The sequence below is a fragment of the Chiloscyllium plagiosum genome, unplaced genomic scaffold, assembly GCF_037043375.1.
Source record: "Chiloscyllium plagiosum isolate Xiang-an unplaced genomic scaffold, Cpla_swu_hap1 HiC_scaffold_8, whole genome shotgun sequence".
NCBI classification, from domain to species: Eukaryota; Metazoa; Chordata; class Chondrichthyes; order Orectolobiformes; family Hemiscylliidae; genus Chiloscyllium; species Chiloscyllium plagiosum.
The window spans coordinates 13,027,435-13,051,245 of NW_028270146.1; the positions used below are offsets into that span (position 1 = coordinate 13,027,435).

Here is a 23,811-nt window from a genome sequence, read left to right on the forward strand (position 1 = left end):
GAATTAATTTATAAGTTATTGCTGATCTTCTCAATCTATCCAGTTTCCTTTCCTCATTTAAGATTTTTACTTAAACCCTAACTGTTAACACTATTAGCTGTCTCCTAACATGGGGACACAATTTTCCTTTGCTTGCTGTCAAGCATCATGTGCCATTTTTCTATATTAAAGTTGCTATATAAATGCAAGCTTTTCCATGTTATCAGATATAAATTTGAGGCATTGTGCAATATAAAGTCGCTTTTATCTCTTGGTTCCTGTGCAGCACTGTCTTGATATAGTCAAGATCTACTTTAGGTACTGGCTGTAAGGGTTTTGTGTGCAATAATTTTGGACCACTCCAATCCAACCCCTCATACCCGGGGGCCTGTGGTGTAAAATTGCCCATCATTGGACATGGGCAATTTCACCAAGTCTGCAATGCTTGGTGAGAGAAGTGGAGGTAATATCTGGTTGTAAGTTTGCTTACTGAGGTGGAAGATTTGTTTTCAGATGTTTTGTCACCATTCTAGGTAACAACATCAGTGAGCCTCAGTTGGAGTGCTCATGTACTGTCCGACTCTCTATTTATGTATCTTGGTCTATATTATTTAAGTGATGCAGTCAGGGGTGGTTTTGGGATTGGTCAGGACAAACTAGAGAGAGCAGCATTCTGCCTGACAATATTGTATATAGGAAGGACAAGTCCTTTAGCTGTTACATCATTGATAACAAATTGCAATTATATCCAACTTTTAAAATACCTAGAGGTGTTTTACAGGAGTGTTAATAAAGGAAATAAACACCAAGCCACATAGGATATTGGGTCAAACTTGATCTAGGGTATAAGTTTTAAGAAACATCAAAGGAGGAAAGGGAGATGGAGCGATGTAGGGAGGAAACTCCAGAGTTGTAGGGCTATGGCAGCTGAAGAAATGGCTGCCAATGGCAGGCCAGCTACATCAGGGATACTGACAAGGTAGAGGAGCACAGATCTCTGAGAGTTGTTGTAAGGCTGGTGGAGTTTAAGACCTAGTAAGTAAGGCTATGGAATAATTCGAAAAGAATTGAAATAAATTGAAGCTAGCACAGTGGTGAACAGGAGTTCAAAACATAAGATCTCCGGCAGCTGAATGTTGGAGCAACATCAAGTTTTACAGAGGTTGAATGTACAAACTTGACCAGGAAATGTCAAGTCTAAAAAGAACAAAAAGCATGGAAGATGGTTTCAGCAGCAGATGACCTGACATGATGGCAGAGTTGGACATTGTTATAGATGCAAAAATAAGCAGTCTTAGTGATGATGTATGTGTGTAATTTAAAGATCATTTCAGGTTCAAATGTGATCACAAGATTTCAAACAACTTGGTTAATCTATTGACTGTTGGCAGGCAGAGAAATGGAGTCAGAGGCAAGTGAAATGGAGTTTGTGGCGAAGACCAGAAACTCCTTTCCAATATTTCAGTAGTGGAATAGAGTCTTAAAATATTACACTATAGAAGGAGACAATCAACCCATCCAGTCTTTACTGGCTTCTGAAAGAATTACCCAGCTAATCCCAGGGAAATTTGTGCTTGTCATGTATTTGTTATCAGGCAAGCAGTCTGACAGCTTTAACACAGCAGAGGGGCCACAGGGATGGTGAACATGACTGATCGGTATCCAAATTCCACTTGCTTACTTTGGCTCCATTATCCTTACTGTGCTTGGCTAATAAAATTGTATCCCTGTGAGGGTTAGGGTTATTTATTCGGTTTGCATCTGCTGTTTTTGTGGGTGCAGGTTCCACACTTTTGCCACTCTTTGTGTGAACAAGTACTTGCTAATTCCTCTGCTGTACTGGCTACCCTTCAGTTAAGGTTACGTCCCTTTGTCTTAGACTCCACCACTTGAAGCAAAATGTGTTTCTATCAACCCATAAGCTGCTTTCAGAATCCTAAAAAAAGTTCAATTACATCACCCTCATATTCCAGCAAATACAAGCTTCGTCTATTTCATTTTTTGTCTTTTGTAATAATTTAACCCTTGGAGGCTTGATAACATTTTTGGAAACCTGTGCTGGGCTTCTTCCAAGGTCAATGTGTTTTTCCTGAGGTGGCGTGCACAGAATTGTATCGTGCACCAGGTATGGTTTAGTCAGGTCTTTATAGAGCTTGTGTAAAATCTCAGGTTATGAAAGCAAAGATTCCATTAGCCTTTTAGATTTTCTTTTACTGCCTGACCATTATGATTTTTATTCACTTCTGTCTGAATCTCTTTGGACCTCCATCATTGTCTTAGCATTGCTCATGTGAAAATAGTCAGAGCTGAACATTAATGGCTAGAGTGAGGTTTTTCTTCTTGAAATTCTAGAACAGTTGATGAGAATATTATAACCTGAAAGGTAATTCCACTGAATTCCACCAAAACAAAAATCAGATCTCTGCCTTCAAAGAAAGTGGGAGAAACCTCCATTTCAGTGAAAATATTATGCCTTGATGGTCGGACCAAATTTTAGTCAGAATACTTATTTCAAAAAAGGGGAGAAAAAAACTTTTATTATAAAGTGAAACATTTTTTAAAATGTGCTGATTCATAACTCCAGGGTAGCTAACTCTTACTGTGTTGTTGGGATGACTGCTGTTAATTCTTTTAAGTAACTGTATATTGGATATAAAGAGAGCCTGTACAGCCTTAATTTGTGTAATTTAACACCCCCCCCCCCCGCCCCATTCATACTGTAGTGATCTTATACCTTGAAAAGTTCTAATAGATGACAAAAACTGAAATTGCTGGATAAACTCAGCAGGTCTGGCAGCACATGTGAAGAGAAAGCAGGAGTAATGTTTCAAGTCCAGTGATTCTTCTTCAGCACTGGACACGAGACTCAAAACAATAATTCTGCTTTCTTTCCACAGATGCTGCCAGACCAGCTGAGTTTCTCCAGCAAGTTCTTATTTGTGTTTCAGATCTTCAGCATCTGCAGTTCTTTAGTTTATTCCCATAGGTGACATTAACCATTATTTGAGTCGCCTGGTTTGCGATCTTTGTTTATTATTTTTAATTGTATGTAGGTAGTGGGTATTTCCTTAAGCCCTTTATAATTAGGCACAGATTAAACTCTACATCCTCCAAACCAAAACATTATACTTGTAATATTACAGAATTGTTACAGTGCAGAAGGTGGTCATTCATTGTAGGGCTGTAGAACCTCTCTTTATATCTAACATACAGCTGTTTCAAAGAATTAAGTGTCTGCACTGGCAGTTTGAACATTTTGATTAGCTCCTTCCTCCTGACTTTTCCTCATAACCCTATACATTGTTTCTTTTCAAACTGTCATCTCATGCCCTCTAGAATGCCTCAATTGAACCTCCTCCACCACACATCCAGACAGTGTGACTCATCCCCTAACTGTTCAGTGTGAAGAATGTTTTTTTTCTCCCCACTCCACCCATTTGCAAAACACCTTGAAATTTTGACATTTGATTTTCAATCCTTTTACAGATGAGAACAGTTTCTCCCTATCTATTCTGTCCAAATCCCTTGTGATTTTGAAAACTTCTATCACATCTTCTCTACGCCTTCTCCTCTTCAGTTCTCTAATCTTTCCTCATAACTGAAATGCCTTATCCCTAGAATCATTCTTGTAAAATTCTTCTGCACTTCCTTTCTAATACATATGCATCCTTCTTAAAGAGTGGCACCAAAACTGTACACAATACTCCAGCTGACAAGTATCCTGTATCAGTCTATCACAACTTACTTGCTGTTATATTCTGTGCTCATATTAATGAAACCCATATGTTTTGTTAACAATTCTCTAAGTTCTGCCACCTTTAGTGACTCATGTACATATACGACCTCTCTGCTGTCTCTGATCTTTCTGCTTCTGCATGCTCCTTTGTACCCTTTATTTTATACTACTTTCCCATGTTCTTTGTACCAAAATATATCCTCCCACACTTTTCCACATTGAACTACATCTACTATCTGTCTGCCCACTCTACTACTTGTCAGTGTCCTTTAAAGGTTCTGCATTGTTTTCTACCTTATTTACAATTCCTCCAAGTTTTGTGTAATCTAAAAACATTGAGATTGTCTCCTGCACACCAAAATCTAGATCATTTAATTATACATCAGGAAAAGCAAAGGTCCCAATGGGGAACTCCACTGACATCCTCCTCCTAGCCTGGAAATTAACATTTAACCATTTTTCTTTGTTTCCAACCCCTCAGCAAGTTTTGGAACTAAATTGGGACTGTCCCTTTAATTCCATGACCTGTAACTTTCCTCACAAGTCTGTTATGTGGCATTTTATTAAACACCTCCTTGAAGTTCATGTGCAACTCCTCAATACCCAGGCCCTTTTCAACCCTTTCCAGGTGAAGATTGGAAGATAAGAAAAAGGCAGAAAATTACAATCCTAGTAACCAACATAAAACAAAATGACAGAAAGCAAGTATAAATTGTCGTGGTAATGATAATCTTCCATTGTTCTCAGAATCTGAGCCATATCCCAGTGGATGAATGTAGTTATGTCCCTACCAAAGAAAAATTAAAATCAGAGCTAAAGTATTTTCTGAGTTGGAACGTGATAAAGATTTGGCCTTTTTATTAGAGTTCTTGGATTTTTTTTAAAAACTGTTCATTTGTTAAAAGTTTGTGGGGTCACATTTTGACATATCTCTAAAGAAAGGTGGTTATTCTGTGGAAAACTGTATATTGGTCTACAGCAAAATTTATAAGCAATTGTCAAAATTCAATTTAGGATTCCCAGGATTGATACTGGCATTTGTATAGCAAAACTGTGTTCCTGGTTCTAAATGGTGTTGGTCACTGGAAGGGACAAATCCTGTTGGTTCAGATATCTGCTATCTTGAAAAATATCCTTCAGGGAAACCCTTACTTCCTTCAACCTTCATGAAACAACTGAGACAGTCCACGGTGACACAAAGAATAAAAGATTTGATTTTAAAATTGATATTGCAGGCATTAATGTAATACAATTGAAGCAAGACTTTACTTCTCCTGTCCTCATCCTCTTGTTATAAAGGCTAACATTATATTAGCTTCCTTAATAGCTTGTTGCCTCTGCATGTTAGCTTTCAGTAACTTATTGACAAGGGCACCCACATCCCTTTGTACATTTACACTTTTCAACTTTACTGTTTAAGAAATACTCTTCACATTTACTTCTGTAAAAGTGATAACCACACGTTATGTTCCATTTGAAATGAAAAGTGATAAGTAAGATTTGTGACGAACAAATGCCAAGTAATGACCATCTCCAATAAGAGACAGTTTAACCATAGTTACTTGACATTCAAGGGTGTTACCGTACTGAATCCCCCACTATCAACATCCTGGGGTTACCACTGACCAGAAACTAAACTGGACAAGCCACATAAGTGCTGTGACTCTAAGAGCATGTCAAAGGCTAGGAATACTGCAATGAGTAACTCACCACCTGATTCTCCAAAGCCTGTTCACAATCCACAAGGCACACGTCTAGAGTGTGATAGGATGTTCCCCATTTACCTGGATGGGTGCAGCTCCAACAATACTCAAATGTTTGACACCATCCAGGATAAAGCAGCATGCTGCATTGGCACTACATCTTCAGGCGTCCACTCCCTCCACCACCAAAGCTCAATACCAGCAGCGTGTACTATCTACAAGATGCATTGCAGAAATTCACTAAACATCCTTAGATAATACCTTCCGAACCCACAACCACTACCATCTAGAAGGTGAAAGGTAGCAGGTACATGGGAACACCACCAGCTGCAAGTTCCAGTCCAAGCCACTCATCAATCAGCTGCTTTACCTGTACTTGAGGTCATGCTGCTATTGGTCTCAGTGCGAGTAGGCCTCTCAGTCTACATGTTACTTCCTCTCCTCCCCACCTCCAGCTCCACTGACTTCAAAATTGAAGGGGGCGAAGTACCGGACTCTAAATGTTTACTTGTTTCTCTCTGCATAGGTGCTGTCAGACCTCCTGAGTTTCTCTAGTATTCTGAATTTTTTTCTTCCTTAGAAGGCCTCTTCTCTTTCCTGCTGGAATTCCCACATCGATCCAAATGGTCTCCTTAGCTCAGGAAAGATATTGGCATTGAGAGAGTACGTGAATGTTTGACAGACTTATTCCTGCGATGGTGAACAGTCCTGTGAAGAGAGGTTGGACAAATGGTAGGAGATTTTGAACGAAATGGTGGAGGCAAGGAATCAAGTTTGGGAAGATGTGGGTAAATCAAACCATAGAGTGAAGTCCACCAAAGAGATATTAATATGGAAAATTATAGATGCTGACAGGAAGGGATGGAAATTATGAATCTCTGAGTCAATAACAGATAAAATGGGGATTTACAGAGAAAGTAAAAAAAAAACTAAAGGCTCTGTGTAGCAATTCCTATAGCAGTTCAAATAAAACCGATGAACCTGAGATTGCAAGTAGAAGTAAATAAGTGTGATCTGAACTGAAAAATGGCAAGTTAGATTTGTGATGCATAAATGGATGAAATGGATTTACCACATCCTCCCAGAGTTGATCTCTTGCCCTCATCACTGAGTTTAAAATCTCTACTTCCCTAGTTATGCATTTGGCAAGAACACCTGTCCCAGCCCGATTCCAGTAGACACCATTCTATTGGAATAGATTCCACTTTCCCCAGTCCTGGTGTCAGTGACCCACATCAGTGTTTGAGCCATGCATTCATATCTCAAATCTCATTTGAGCACTGGGACTTCCCAGTCCACTGCTTATTTGCGAGTGCATTGAGTTCATTGAGAAAAAGGCAGTGCTGCTAGAAGGTGGTGCCGCAACACACAGGCCCTGGTTAATAACAACATGTACACAAACACACACACACCCCTGCTGTGATGAATAATATTTCTCTGGGTAAGTGAAGTATAAAATATCAGAACAAAGTGACCCAAGAAGAATGGGTCCAGCTTTTTTTTAATCGTGAAGCAAATAGTAATACTATACAGCACATCTCAAAGTAGATCCAAAATCAACATGGAGTGGATTTCCTTCCAAGCAGCTTTCAACAGAGTTGTTGTTCAACTTTGAGTACTCTTTCTGATCTTCAGTTTTTGAGAGGAAATAATCATTATATTTAGAACTTAATCTTATTTATCAAAGACAATGTGCAAGTGAAAATGGTGATCCAGTTGTGAAAGTTTGACTGTTAGAATAAACAGTTTTTTTCTAGTTTTTTTTATTGCAAACATGATCCACCTTTCTTGAGTGACAGTTAAACTGGGTGTGGTTATTCTCCGAACTCTGTGCAGATTGTTTCCTTCAGCGCTGATATATTTAGGCATCCAAGCAACTGTCTTATACACAAACACTGTGAGGGCCAAATGGAAAAATACATCCTCTGGTGTGAAAGCTATTGTTTCTGGCTTTAAGTTGTAATATTCAGAAAATCATTTTGTATTTGTAACATTTATTGAATTTGAATCTTAAACTCTGAACCACTGAGCAACTATCGTATAGTATATTATGTGAAAGCACATGGAGAACAATGCTTGAGGTTAAGAGATTGGGAAAAACATGTGGTAGATTGCATTTTCTAAAATACAATCTGTAAACTGTCGCAAGGACTTAAGAAAGCGAAACAGCTGTAGATCATAGCATGCCTCAAGCCTGTTCAGCCGTTCAATAAAATCATGACTGATTCTATATCGATTCTAGTTTCCTCAAATTTCAATATTATTTGTGTCCAAAAATCTCAGTCTTCAGTCATCCATTGACTGAATAATTGAACTGGACAGAATGTCAATAATTCATAACCCTCTGTGTTAGAATTTCTGTGTTCTCCAGCCAAGCCATTTCTGTGCTGTTTCAGTTTGTCATGCTGCTTAAGAATTTTCAACGCCATTATCTTTCATTCTTCTTAACCCCGAGAGAATAGAGGAACAATCATCTCAGTCTCCTGCAGGCTTAGCCACATCTCCAACTTTCTGCCTCTACTTATTGTTTCCTAACTCTTGTGAGATGTGATCTTATGGGTGAATTACTCATTCTTCTGCTTGAGCCCTGGCAATAAATACTGATTAGTTTTTTTCCACGGTGGGGAGCTCTCTGCCAAACTTAATCCATTCCTCGTGTTGTCCCCTCAAACATTTGTTAATAGGATCACTGAAGAGTCGTCAGGAATGGTACTTCAGATACTTTTTGTATTGCCTGAGATACAGGTGTTGTGGTAGAGGCTTGATTGATTCCTAAATTAATCATCTAATTTAGCACAGCTTCGGGAGCAAATCCAGCATTTTCCTGATTGGTGTGGCATTTCCTATGGTAGTGAGATTTAACTTGTTCTTATTTTAATGTCTTTAATGATCCCTGGACTTCCAAAAGTTAATGCATTTTAAAGGACCACTGTTATGCAAACTAATGCAGCAACTGGATTTACACATGGCACGGTCCTGCAGACATTAGTGAGATAAATAACCAAACATCTATGAATGCAGCATAAACAATGGACATGACACCAAGAGAATTCCCCCTATCATAATTGAATAATGACATCTGATCTGTTACATCCATCTGAAAGAACACAAGCAGACACAAACTGGGAGTAGAACATGTGTCAAAAAATGTGGCACTGGAAAAGCACAGCAGGTCAGGCAGCATCCAAGGAGCAGGAGAATCAAAATTTCGGGCATAAGCCCTTCATCAGGAATTCCTGTGCGCTCTCGGCCTGTCATGCTGCTTAAGAATTTTCAATATTTCAACATGATTATTTTTCATTCTTCTTAACCCCAGAGAATAGAGGGCTATTCTAGATGAAGACCTTAGACCCGAAGCGTCGATTCCCCTGTCCTTGGATGCTGCCTGACCTGATGTGCTTTTCCAGCACCAAACTCTTTGACTCTGATCGCCAGCATCTGCAGTCCTCACTTTACTCCTGGGAGCAGAACTGGGCCATTTGGTCCATTGAGCCTACGCCTCCATTCAGTACAATCATGATTCGTCTATTTGTGGCCTTAACTTCACTTTCCTGTCTGCACAACACTCTTCTCCTGTCCCAATGCTTGACTTCTCTTGCCAATTTAAAATCTAACCAACAAACCTTGAATCTATTCAATGTCCCAGTCTCTTCTCTACTCCCAGGAAGATAATTCCACAGACTAATGACTCTCAAAGTGGGGAAAAGAAAACTCCTTTCCCTTGAATGGGACACCCCTAAATTTTAAATTGCATTCCCTAGTTCTGGACTCCTCCACAAGGAGAGACATAGACAGGGCCTCTGATCGACATCTCATCCATGAGGCAACACATAGAACAGTGCAGCATTCCCTCCACCACGTTATGTCTTTCACATTATGTAAAGATAGGTCAGGGTAGCTAAAAGCAATGGTATGCAGTGGTTGAAAATGTGAACCATTTTCAGAAGATTAACTGTGAGAGATATAAAACATGAGGGCAGAAGAAGCATCTGTACACAGTACAAGAGCAGGACGAAGGTTTAGAATTTGTTTCTGTGGTTGGCAGAGGCAGAATTGTTGGACAAATTAGATTGGAAAGATGACTAAGGGAAAGTGGTTGAAAGGATATGTCAACAATGTGAAAAATATGGTTTGAACGGTTTGCTCTTATAGTGGGTAAACATTAATGTGGGGCCTTTGAGACAAACACTATGCATCTGTGTTCATAATTTTGTATTTCTCTGTCAAGTCCTGGAATGAGACTTAAAAATTTCAAGAGTTATTTACAAGTTAAACTAGCACTTTACTGACAACCACTGGTTCTGTCTGGGGGAGCATGTCAGAAGTCCCAAAAAGGATCGCCAGACTTTTTTTCTGACATTTGCATGACCTTAATTCTGTAATGCAGTTCCTTGCTTATGTAAGAACTAGGAACAGGAGTAGGCCCTTCGAGCCTGCTCTGCCATTCAATACGATTGTAGCTAATCTTTTTGTGAACTCAGATCCACTTACTCGCGCTCTCACTGTATCCCTTAATTCCTTTATTGTTCAAAAAAAATCTGTCTTAGCTTCATTCTCCCTGTGTCTGCGTGGGTTTCCTCCGGGTGCTCTGGTTTCCTCCCACAGTCCAAAGATGTGCAGGTTAGGTGAATTGGCCATTCTAAGTTGCCCGTAGTGTTAGGTGAAGGGGTAAATGTGGGGGAATGGGTCTGGGTGGGTTGCTCTTCAGAGGGTCGGTGTGGACTTGTTGGGCTGAAGGGCCTGTTTCCACACTGTAAGTAATCTAATCCTCAAGAACTTTTACTGAAGTAACATCAGCTACTTCACTTGGGAAGGAATTCCATAGATTTACAACCCTCTGGGTGAAGAAGTTCCTTCTCAATTCAATCCTAAATCTGCTCTCTCTAATCTTGAGGCTATGCCCCCTTGTCCTAGCTTCACCTACCAGTGGAAACAACCTCTCTACTTCTATCTTATCTATTCTGTTCATAATTTTATAAGTTTCTCTAAGATCCCCCTCATTCTTCTGAATTGTAATGAATATAATCCCAGTCTACTCAGTCTCTCCTCATAGGCCAACGCCCTCAACTCCGGAATCAACCTAGTGAACCTCCTCTGCACCCTCTCTAGTGCCAGTACATCCTTTCTCAAGAGACCAAAACTGCATACACTACTCCAGGTGTGCCCTCACCAGCACCCTATACAGCTGCAACATAACCTCCTTGTTTTTAAACTCAATCCGTTTAGCAATGAAGGGCAAAATTCCATTTGCCTTCCTAAGGCCGGCACAGTGGTTAGCACTGCGGCCTCACAGCGCCAGAGACCCGGGTTCAATTCCCGCCTCAGGCAATTGTCAGTGTGGAGTTTGCACATTCTCCCCATGTCTGCGTGGGTTTCCTCCGGGTGCTCCGGTTTCCTCCCACAGTCCAAAAATGTGTAGGCTAGGTGCCCGTAGTGTTAGGTGAAGGGGTAAATGTAGGGGAATGGGTCTGGGTAGGTTGCTCTTCGGAGGGTCGGTGTGGACTTGTTGGGCCAAAGGGCCTGTTTTCACACTGTAAGTAATCTAATTTAATCTAATTACTAATTGTACCTGCAGACCAACCCTCTGTGATTCATGCACAAGGACACCAGGTCCCTCTACATAGCAGCATACTGCAACTTTTTAACCATTCAAGTAATAATCCTTTTTACTGGTTCCTTCACATTTATTAACATTGTACTCCATCTGCCAGACCGTTGCCCACTCACTCAAGGTATCCATGTTCCTCTACAAGGTTTCACAGTCCTCTGTACACTTTGCTCTGTCACTCATCTTCGTGTCATCTGCAAACTTTGACACCCTACACGAGGACCCCAACCCCAAATCATCGATATAAATTATGAATAATTGTGGTCCCAAACTAATCCCTGACGCACACCACTAGTTACTGATTGCCAACCAGGACAGTACTTTATCCCCACTTCTTGCTTCCTAATAGTCAACCAATCATCTATCAATACCTCTAACACACTTTACCTCTAACACCAAGCATCCTTATCTTGTGCAGCACCTCCCAAAAGACCTTTTGGAAATCTAGGTGCACCACATTTACTGGGTCCCCGCTATCCACCTTGCTCATAATGTCTTCATAGAATTCCAAAAGATTTGTTAAGCATGACCTTCCCTAAATGCCCTAACCCCACGGCATCAATGTGGATTTCACCAGTTTCCTCATTTACCCTCCCCCACACCATATCCCAGTTCCAACTTTCCAACTCAGCACTACTCTCATAACCTGTCTTACCTGTCTATCTTCCTTCCCACCTATCCGCTCCACCTTCCTCTTTGACCTATTGCCATTACCCCCACCTCTGTCTACCTATTGCACTCTCAGGTACCTTCTCCCCAGCCCTACCGCCCCCCTCATTTATCTCTCCATCCCCTCAACTCACAAGCCTAATTTCTGATGAAGGGCTCTTGCCCGAAACGTCGATTTTCCTGCTTCTTGAATGCTGCCTGACCTGCTGTGCTTTTCTAGCACCCCACTCTCGACTCTGATCTCCAGCATCTGCAGACCTCACTCTCTCCTGCCCTTCATGAACCCATGCTGCGTCTGTCCAATGAGGCAATTTCTATCAAGATGCCTTGCTATTTCTTCCTTGATAATAGATGTGAGCACCTTCCCCATTACAGAAGTTAAGCTAACCAGTCTATAATTCCCCATCTTTTGTCTACCTCCCTTTTTAAATAGTGATGTCACATTTGCTGTTTTCCAAATGAGAGTCCATCAAATTTTGGAAAATTACCACTAGTTCACTTGTTATTTCTCCTGCCATCTCTTTTAGTGCCCTGGGATGCATTCCATCAGGGCCAGGAGACCTATCTATCCTTAGCTCCATTAGCTTGCCCAGCACTACCTCTTCTGTAATAATGATTGTTTCCAGATCCTCACCAGCCGTCGTCTCTTTGTCAATTACTGGCATGTTACGAGTGTCCTCCACTGTGCAGACTGGCACAAAATACCTCTTCAATGCCTCGCCCATTTCATCATACTCCATAATTAAATGCCCCTTCTCTCAAGGAGCAATGTTTACTTTAGCCACCTTTTTTTTTGTTTTATATATTTATCGAAACTTTTGCTATCTGTCTTTATATTCTGTGCTAGTTTTTTCTCATGTTCTGTCTTACTTTTCTTTATTGCTGTTTTTGTGGATTTCTGTTGACCTTTAAGGTTTTCCCAATCTTTAGGTTTCCTGCTGTTTTTGGCCACTTTGTATGCCTTCTCTTTCAATTTGATAGCCTTCCTTATTTCCTTAGACACCCATGGCAAGTTACCCATTTTTCTTATAGTCCTTCCCTTTCACTGGAATGTATTTTTGCTGAGCACTGAAAAATTGCCTTGAAAGTCGTCCACTACTCGTCAACTGTCCCACCATAAAATTTTTGTTTTCAGTCTACTTTAGCGAAGTCCTCCCTCATCCTATTGTCGTCTCCCTTGTTTAAGCACAGCACTCTGGTATTGGATTTTATTTTCACACTCTCCATCTATATTCTAAGTTCAACCATACTGTGATCGCTCCTTCTAAGAGGATCCCTAACTCTGAGGTAATTAATTATTCCTGCCTCATTACACAGGACCAGATCTAGGATTGCTTGCTCCCTTGTCGGTTCCATTACATACTGTTCAAGAAAACTATCGCGGATACACTCAATGCACTCCTCAAGGCTACCCTGACTGAGCAGGTTCGACCAATTGACATGTAGATTAAAATCCCCCAGGATAATTGTCATACCATTTTTACAGGCATTAGTTATTTCCTTGTTTATTGCCCTCCCCGATGTGATATTATTATTTGTGCAGTTAACTCATTAACCTTTCTTTTACCCCTTGCATTTTCTCAAACCAACATTACAGGAATTCAATCCTGTTCTGTAGTGGAAGAATCACAAATTAATTGATGATTGCACAGAACTAATCCTCTCTAACCTTATTGTTTGCGTTTAATCACAATTCCTGGCCTAACTTTCAATGCAACAATTTGCTGACCTTCAGATTGTCACAGTAAATCTGTTGGAACTTGTTTGACACATTACCTGGAGTAGAATTTTTTTTCAAAGTCATCTGCAATATCTTTTTTGAGAGGACAGGAACATTTCTAAAATTAATTATGACTTTGAGTCACCCAGTGATGTCAGAACATACTGTGTGAAGAAGATCTAACAGTCTGAGTACATCAGAAAGAATATATTAATTAATTTGAAAGGGCTACCAGAGGATACAGGCAATGAGAAGGGACAGGAGTATTAAAGTAAATCCCTGCAGTTGAGTTGATACCAGTACAGGGCGATGGCTCAGTGCTGGGGCTGTTCCATTGGTTGTCTAACCTTGACCATTAAATTTAGTAATTGATCTGCAGGTATTTATATTATAAAGCAGCATCTCTGTAGAGCAAAACTGGTTTAACCCTTTGGATCGATGTCCTGACATTGATGTAAATGTTCTTATGTAAAGTCATTGACTTGAAGCTCCAAATTTATTTAGGTGAGGCTACAACTATAGCATTGTGTGCAATTCTGGTCACCACATTACAGGAAGGGCATAATTCCTGTCGAGAGAGTGCAGAGACGATTTACTAGAAAGTTGCCAAGGTTGGAGAGTTGAAAAATGTGGTGCTGGAAAACACAACAGGCCAGGCAGCATCCAAGAAGCAGGAGAATAGACGTTTCGGGCATAACCCCTTCTTTAGGAATGCCCAAAACATCGATTCTCCTGCTCCTCGGATTCTTCCTGGCCTGCTGTGTTTTTCCAGCACCACACTTTTCAACTCTGGTCTCCAGCATCTGCAGTCCTCACTTTTTCCAGTGTTGGAGAATTGTAGTCATGAGGAGAGATTGGAGAAGTTGGGTTTGATTTCCTTGGAACAGAGAAGGCAGAGGGCTGACCGGTTACTGTATACAAAATTGTGAGGAGTAGAGATTGAATAGACAGGAAGAACCTTACAGGGAATTCAAAAACCAAGGTCATAGATTCAAGCTAAGTGACAGAAGGAATAGAGGGGACGTGAAGAAAGTGTTTCTCATGTGTAGAATGGTGGGTGTCTGGAATTTGCTACTTGAGTTGGTGGTGGAGGCGGAGACCATAAATTGCTTTAAAAAGTACTTGGATCGGCACCTTAAGTGTTGTAAGCTGCAGGGCTCTGGCCCATGTGCAAGGAATGAGAAACAGCGTCCTGGTGTCTTTGAGTCGGCATGGACAAGGTGGGCCAAATCACACCCCCCACCCCTTCTGTTCTTTATTATTTTTGTGGGTCTGTGGTTATTGCTCTCTCCACAGATGCTGCCACATATGATGAACCCTTCTCTTCTGGTTTTAGTTCAGATTTTCAGTATAATTTCTTTTGTATCAAGTCTCACTCCAAGGTTTATGCACAAAATGCAAGGTTGACACTTTAATAGAGTGTTGAGGGAATGCTACACTGTTGGATTTACAATCTTTTGGAAAGACAGTAAACTGAGACACCGCCAACTTCCTTGGGTGGATGTAAAAATCCCATATTAGTATTTCGAAAATGAGCAGCAGAGTTATTCTCCATTGTCCTGGGAGACATTTATCCCTCAATCATCGTCAAAGATGCATATTGTCTGGTCACTATCTCAGTAGCGTCTGCCCGAGTTTCCCATCTGTCCGAGTTTTCTGTGCAGAAATTGGCTGTTGTATTTTCTACATTGCAACAGTGACTGCACTTCAGAAGTACTCCTTAGGCTGTAAAGTGCTTTAATACTTCCACCGATTGTAAATAGCACCAGATAAATACAGGACTTTGTTTTTATAAAGGAACACTCTAGCAACATGTATTCTGATCTCTGTGTGTTACGTTTTAAATTGAGAACTAACGGTAACCATTCTACACCAAAAACTGGATCAGAAGAATGTCTTAATTGCGGTAAAACAAACCAAAGCATTTCATAGAAATCTTATCAGACTAAGTTTGATGCCACTCAATCTCCATGGTAGGGAATATTAAAGTAGGTAACCAAAAGTTTTGTCAGAGGTGCAGAGTTTAAGGACAATCTTAAAGGAGGTGAGAGAAGTAAAGAGGCTTGAGGAGAGGTAATTCCAGATCATATAGTACAGGAAGCTTTAAAGCATGACCACCAACATTAGAGTGACTAAAATCACCAGTTCACAAGAAGGTACAAATAGCACCATGCAAAACTTCCCAGGATTGTAGCACTGGAAGATATCTCTGATATAGAGAGCGTGGATGGATTTGAAAACAACGGTAAGAATTTTATAATCAAACTCTTACGAGCCACTATGGGTCAGTGAGCACAACTGGTGATCGGTGAATTAGCCTTGGTTGAAATTAAAATATCGTAGCAGAGTTTTGGATATGTCCAAGTTCACAAAGTGTGTAGGGTGGGAGGCTGACCATGAAAGCATTAGATTAGTTGAGTCTCGAAGCAGAAAATATGTGGATGAGGGTTCCAATATCTAGTTGACTGAGGGTCCGTTATTTGGCTACATTTACACTGGAGTTGTAGTATTGCTCCTCACAAGTTTCTCGGGTTTTTTTCTAATGTTTCTAAAGTGCCTAGAGAAGAACTTGTTACTTCATTTTATACTTAAGGCTGGAGAAGAAAATGGAATTGATGATGATAAGATCGAGTTATTGTGGTCCTTGTGGGAATCAATGACATAGGTAGAACAAGGAATGATGTGCGAAGTGAATTTGAGGAGTTGGGGTGCAAATTAAAATGCAGAATATCAAAAGTGATCATCTCCCAGTTGTTACTGGAGCTGATTCCCAATTGGCATAGGGCCAACCAGGTTAGTGTGTCAAACCTGTCGCTGAAAGAGTAGTGTGGCAAGAAGAGGTTTTGATGCATCTGCATCAGTTATCAGGAAAGAGAGGAACTATTCCCTTAGGATGAGCTCCACTTGAGCCATGCTGGGTCCAGTGTCCTGACCCATCATATAACTTGGGGATGTGAACAGGGCTTTAAACTCAGTGGGGTGGGTTCAGGTTAACAGAGATTTAGAAATCCAAAGAGCAGCATTGAGGCATCAAGGTAGTACAGTGATGTAGGTAAAGGTAAGCAGAATGGCACATAAGGGACAAAAAGTCCAACAAAAATACCATATCAGCAAAGAAGTTCTTTACAGAATACAGAGGTGAAAAGAAAAAGTTCATTATTTGAATGCACAAAGCACCTGCAATGAGATGGATGAACTAGTGGCACAAATAGAGATGCATGATTTAGACCTAATTGCCATTACAGGGACGTGGTGACAAGGTGATCAAGAATGGGAAGTAAGTATTCCAGAGTTCATAATATTTTGGAAGAACAGACAAAATGGCAATGGAAGTAATGCTGACACTAAAGTGTAACATAAGGGCATTAGTGAGAAAGGATATGGTCTCAGAAGAACATGAAGTGGAATCTGTGTGGATGGAAATTTGGAAAAGCAAGTGTCTGAAAACATGAGTGGGAGTGGCATATAGACACTGTCATTAGTTGTAACATCAATCAGCACGTAAAACAAATTGTCAGAGCTTATAACAAAGACAATGTGATAATTGTAGGAGACTTTAATCTTCATATAGACTGAGGCAATCAAATTGGCTACAGTGTTCTAGAAGATAAGGTTGTAGAATATTTCCATGATATTTTCTTGAAGCAATGTGTTGTGGAACCCACCAGGGATAAAGTATCTTTGAGCTAGTATTGTGTAATGAAGCAGGGTTAATTCGTAATGTAGTAAAAAATTCCTCTGGAACATAGTGATCATGATACTGTGAATTTGCTGCTAATCTTGAAAGTGACATACTCCAAATGCAAACAAAAATCTTGAAGCCAATTACATAGTTATGAGAGAATACTGGCAAAGGTTAATTGGGTAAATAGACTAACAGTTGTAAATGAACATTGGTAAACAAGAAAATAATGAAACACTTCAAAATGTTGAGCGAGTATATAAAAAGGAAAAGGGTAACTAAAGTATTCATTGGTTCCTTCGAAGCAGAGATATAAAAAATTATCATGGAGAATAAGAAACTGAAAGAGGCGTTGAATGCATGTTTTGTCTTTATAGAAGACATGACTTTATTCCAGAAATAGATTATGATTAAGGGGGTAAAATGAGTGAAGGAAATTGATATCAAAAGAGAAAAAAGTTTTGGAGAAACAGATCGAAAAGGCAACAACTCCCCAGCACCTGATGGCTTATGAGGGAGATCACAACTAAAAAATTAAAATTAATTTTCCAAGGAATTACTAATTGTGTCGCAGCGGGTATTGAAGTTGATGTAGTCTACGTGGACTTCAGTCAGGTGTTTGACAAGGTCTCGCATGTTGGTCTGGTTAACAAGCTAAAAATCCATGGAACTCAGAGCAGTTTGGCAAATCTGCAATGATTGTTGATTAGTGGCAGGAAGCAGAGGGTAATGGTCAAATTATATTTATGCAACGGGAAGTCTGTCTCTGGTGGTGTATCCACACTGTAGGAAGCATGCAATTGCACTAGAGATGGTGCAGAAACCATTCGCCAGGATGTTGCCTGAGCTGGAGCAATGGTGCTATGAAGAGAGATTGGTTAAGCTGGGGTGGTTTCCCTTAGAGCAGAGATGTCTCAGTGGTGGGAAATGGTTCTGATTGTGGTATATGAAATTCTGAGAGACATAGTTTTAAAACTCAGGTACAGCATGCCAAACTAACTCAGGCTCGCTATCACTGAATTCTCGACATAATGAAGTTATAATATTCATTGACCATCAAAATTGCTGAATTGTTCCTAACCAAACTTCTATGAAAAACAGATCTGACACCAAATTGAGAGCTTAATAAAAATGAACAATTTATTAGTCGTACTGCAACTTTAGCAGAGCAAAACTAAACAACATGGTAATCTAATTAAAATCTGATTTAACCCCAATCTCCTTTGATCTTAACCCCCACTCTTGCATGTAGACACACAGACAGATAAGGAATAAATTAAAACAAAATGTAATTTGCCAGTTTGAGAACTGGTTCAACAATGAGTACCAGGAATTATATTGGTGGATTATATTCCGACGTATAGGATTGCATCTTGCTTGAATTCTAAAGCTATTTGTTAGTGAAAACAGCTTCCAGGAGAGTCTAAGGTACATTCACTTATTTCTTGCATACTGCAATCCTCTTCTCGGGACATTCAATAATCCTTTAACTGGATATATAACTAGAGAGAGTAAAATTCAATCACAGCTTCCCATCCAGCAACTTCTGAACATAAAGCCTTCTGCCCAAAAAAATACAATTCAGTTTATAGTTTCTTTCTTTCAACATTCTGTGTGGTTGGCTGGCCAGCACCACCCACACCTTGATTGACCAATGCCCCATCTATGTAGCTGCTAGTCCTTGAGCTTAAACCATACTGGTGCTAGAATGCCTGCAGTGAACAATAGAACAATAATTAACCTGCTGTTACCTTTCTCAGCCAGTTCTCATAAATAAACAACAATTTGTTTGCTCTCTCTTCCTTTCTGAAAAAAGGTGGTGTTCCAAGTTCAATTCTCAATAACAGCTCACAGTTCCAAACTAATAATGAGAAAAATTAAATGGTCTCAATCATAGGGTAGATACGGAGAAACTTTCTCCTTTAATAGAGGAGTCAATAACCGGAAGCAGATGTTTAGAGGGAATTGGAGGCAAATCTTGTTCACCCAGAAAGTGGTTGTTATCTGAAATCCATTGCCTAAAATGGAGGTAGAAGCAGGAGTTCAAGAGATTTAGGATATATTTTGACAAGCATCATAGAATACAAGGCTTTCAACCAAGTGTTGGGAAATGGGATTAGGTTAGATTATGTTTGATGACTGACAAGGACACAAACATGGGCTGAAGAGCCTCTTTTCAGGATGTAAGAACTCTGAATCTGTGACCCCTTCGGATTTTATGAAGTAGCTTCAGGGACAGTGGATGCACTAGCAGGATATTCCAAAACTCTTCAGATTCAGGAATGGTCCCATCAGGCTGGAAATTAATGGAATGTTACATTGCTTTTCAAGAAAGATGGGAGAGAAATAAATATGGAATTATAGGCTAGTTATGCTAACGTCAATTGTTGGAAAAGTGCTGGAATCAGTTATTAAGAAAGTCTTAATAAAGCACTTAGTGAAGCATGGTATGATTAGAACAAATTCTTACAATTTCATTAAAGGAAAATCCTCTTGGACATGTGCATTGAAGTTGTGGATATAAATAAATAGATGGCGGAGAACCAGTAGACGTATTTTACCTGTATTTCCAAAAAGCAATCAGTACGATTACATGTAAAACATTGATTGGCAAGATTAGGGCTCATGGAATTGAGAAATATGTATTAGCATAGCATAGGGAGTTGGTTAACAGGTAAGAACAGAGAGTGGGCTTGGAATATTTTCAGGTTAGCAGACTGTGAACAGTGGAGTGCCACAAGGATCAAGGTATGTGCAGTCTACATTATCCTCTGTCATTTGATCTAAGCTGTTGTTTTCTGATGATGCAAGAGTAGGTAGAAAAGCAGGATGTGGGAAGAACCAAAGTAGCTGCAAAGAATATAGAGAATAAAAATGAATGGGGGTGAAAGATGACAGATCAATTATAATGCAGGGAAGTGTGAAATTATTAGCTATTCTAAGAATATAAAAGCATTTTATTTTAACAGGTTTGAAACTTGTCAGCATTGATGTTCAATGAGAATTGGGTGTGCCCAAGCAAGGCGCACGATCAATTAGGAAAGCAAATGATATGTTGATCTTTATTGCAAGGGGATTGGATGACAGGAATAAGTAGTATTGTCAGAGATGGACTCTAGTTTTGTGAGACCACCTATAGAATATCATATCCAGTATTGGTCTCCACATTTAAGAAAAAGGTACGTTTGCGTTGGAGTCAGTACAGTAACAGTTCACTTAATTACTTTGTGGGACCAGGAGATTGTCCTGTTTTGAAAGCTAAGGAAACTCGGTCTGTATTTTGTGGGGTTTGCAAGAATAAGACGCAATCTAATTAAAATGTACCGCATTCTGTAGGGGCTTGACTGAGTAGATGCACAGATTGTTTCTGCCTTTCAGGGAATCTGAAATATGGGCGTTTAATCTCAGGACATTGGTTTGTTGGACATATTACATTTCATGAAGTGAACAGAGCTTTTGAGTAGCTTTTCAGTATTTGAGAAGTGGACTATGGAATGTAAATCATTTTGGAAATGTAGGTGTTATTTATTGCTTTTTTCCAATTCTAGTGCTTGGAGCGAGCCATGAAGTTTACATTTGAAGAATTTCACCTTTGGTACCAGTTTGCATTGTCCCTGATGGCTGCTGGTAAGGTAAGTACAAGCTAAATAAGGCTGAATTGTGGCTATATATTTTTAACTCAGTTCAAATAAAATTTTAACTGTCAAAAACATTTAGTTCTTTTACTCTGCTGCATTCTCTCTGAGGGAGTTCTGGGCAATTAGCTCAAATGGTAGAGCACTGGCTTTGCATCTGAGAGGTAGCAAGATCACTGCCTGAATTCTCCAGTCTCTGGGGCAGCATGGTGGCTTAGTGATTAGCACTGCCAACTCACAGCACTAGGGACCTGGGTTCACTTCTAGCCTCGGGCGGTTGTCTGTGTGGAGCTTGCATAGTCTCCCTGTGTCTGTGTGAGTTTCCTCCCACAGGTTAAAGATGTGCAGGTTAGGTGGATTGGCCATGCCCATCGTGTCCAGAGATGTGTAGATCGAGTGGATTAGCCATGGGAAACACAGGGTAATAGGGATAGGATAGGGGTGAAAGTCTGGTGGAGATGCTGTGCAAAGGGTCAGTGCAGACTCGATGTGATAAATGCCCTGCTTTCACACTGTAGGGATTTTGATTCTGTCCTGCCATGTTACATCAAGGCCATTCCTGCTTTCTTGGGTAACCATAAAAGATGCCACTGTGTTATTCATAGAAAATCAAGTCAATTTTGTCAGTATCCTGGGCTAATATTTAACCGTCCATAAATTTCACTGAGATAGTTATTCTAGTTACTTATCTCATTGCTGCTTGCGGAACTTAATGTGTGCAAACTGGCTGCTGTGTTTTCTCTGGAGCAGTAGTGATAACCAGAGGCAAAGGTTTTATTTCAAAAGGCTCTGCTGCTATTTTTCCAAATGCTACTTTTGATTTTCAGGTCTTACATTTTCATTTTCTCTACTCATTTATTAGGTGATGCAGGCATGTGCTTTCTATATTTGTGCTGACCTATGGGACATTTGGACGTCCACAGAAACAGAATTAGAAGAATTTGTCAATATCTTTAATAATAAACAACTCTTCATTAAACATAAAACAACAATACACAAGGAAAGCCTAGATACCGTTGTATTTAAATCAGTACAAGACAAAAGGCATGGATTAACATAAATTAAATAACTGACACCTACTTCAATGTATATTAAAAAAATCACTTACTAAACCCTCCTACCATGGACTGATGAAGTCATGGCTAGTGTCCTTTTCATCACTGGGCAAAAGGCTAGACAATATTAATCAGGCAGATGCTGCTTTTCTTCTGCATTTTAGATCTCAGTCTCAGATATAATTTTGATGATGAAGACAGTGTTCATTACAGTAGGAACCACCACATGCTTTCCGAATAATTTAATGAACTTATAAAGCCTTAATCAAGAGATTCCACATCCATTGGGAAAGAATTGATTGTCTTCATGATTTGGAGTTTTCTCAGGGTCAAGTTAATATTTCTGTAGTGAAAATAAAACTGTTCTTTCTCCATTGCAGCCTCCTTCTCTTTCCCTCTCAACTCTCCACCCACCCTCCAAACATTCAGACTTGGCTATCTTGCAAGCCCCCATCCCTCCCATGGCCATTCTGCAGGCATTTTATCTCCCCAGACTGTCTTACACCTGCCTTCTCCCTTCCACTCTCATCTACCAAACAAAAGGTGACAGAACTCATGAATCACCTAAAAGGCTCCTGGTCATCGCAAAAGGTAGCTTTTGTACTCACTCTGGTTGTGATTCAAGACAGCTCTTGGTCCTAGCTTTAGTGAAAGCTGGACCCAGATCCTGCCCTGAATCTGGTCTCCCACCTTCGGCTACATGCAGTCCCCAATGACTCCCTTGCTGATATCACTCACTGTACTATGTTTTGAGCATATCAGTAGTAACACAGGAAAGGCCTATGAGAAGCAGCTGCTCACTATTTCCTTCCATCCTGTTTACAGGGGCAACTTTGCCTGACTTGTCATTCCCATGAGTAAATCTTTCAGAACGATATTGCCTACCACTTGTGTGCATTTTGAACATTGGTGACCACACTTCAGGAGCACTTCATTTCACTGTGAAGCACTTTAGAACGTCCTAAGATTACGAAACATGATTTCGGAGTGTAACCTTTCTTTTGGGGTTGGAGTATAAGAATAGAGAATAGTTTTGGTCTCCTTATTTAAGTAAAGATATCATTTCTTCAGAGAAGCTTCACAAGGGTGGTCTCTGATATGGAGGGATTGTATTATGAGCAAAGACTAAACAGGTTGTCAATCACGGGAGTTTAGAAGAATGAGACATGATCTCATTGAAACATATAGGATTCTAAAGTGTCTTAACAGGGTAAATACTGGGAGGATGTTCCCTCAGGGAAAGTCCAGAACTAGAGGGCATAGTCTCAAAATAAAGGGGTGCTAATTTAAGACTGAGATGAGGAATTTCTTCTCTGAGGGTTGAGAGTCTTTGGAACTCTTGAGAACAGAGTACCGTTGGGGCAGAGTATATTTAAGGCTAAGGTAAATTTTTGATCAGTAGGGTTTCAAAGGAAATGGCAGAAAAGTGGACCTGAGGTATGTCGAATCAACCTTGATCCGATTGAGCGATGGGGCAGGTTCAAGGGGCCAAATGACCTCTTTCTGGTATCATAGAATCGAACAGTACAGAAGGAGGCCATTTGACCTTTACGTCTGCATTAGTATCTAAAACAGCAACCCAGCTCGTCTGTTCTCCACCTTATCTCCATAGCTCTCTAAGTCAATCACTTTCAAATATATATATTCAGCTCTCCTTTGAAACCTCCTGTGGAACCCTCCCCCTCCACTGTCCCAGGCAGTGCATCCTAAATCCTAACAACTCTGAGTAAATAAGTATCTCCTCAACTCACCCCTGGCTGTCTTGCTGACAACATTGAGGTTATGACCCCTAATTACTAACATATGAACAGAAAAGCACAGCTGGTCAGGCAGCATCCGAGGAGCAGAAGAGTTGACATTTTGGGCAAAAGCCCTTCATTAGGAAGGGTTTCATTGCCCGAAACGTCGATTCTCCTGCTCCGTGGATGCTGCCTGACCTGCTGTACTTTTTCAGCACCACACTCTCGACTCTGATCTCCAGCATTTGCCATCCTCGCTTTTGCTTATACGAACAGAATATCCTC

The 23,811-nt window shown here is 40.2% G+C and overlaps 1 protein-coding gene across 2 annotated transcripts in view; it reads left to right on the plus strand.

The window, feature by feature from the left end:
- The window catches only part of ttc7b (tetratricopeptide repeat domain 7B), a 371,811-nt gene that overhangs the window by 148,294 nt on the left and 199,706 nt on the right, over window positions 1–23,811 (plus strand). For both annotated transcript variants that reach the window (XM_043696948.2, XM_043696949.2), the window contains exon 10: window positions 20,646–20,729. In XM_043696948.2, coding sequence (XP_043552883.2) covers window positions 20,646–20,729 — 84 coding nt within the window. The remainder of the gene's footprint in view (window positions 1–20,645; window positions 20,730–23,811) is intronic.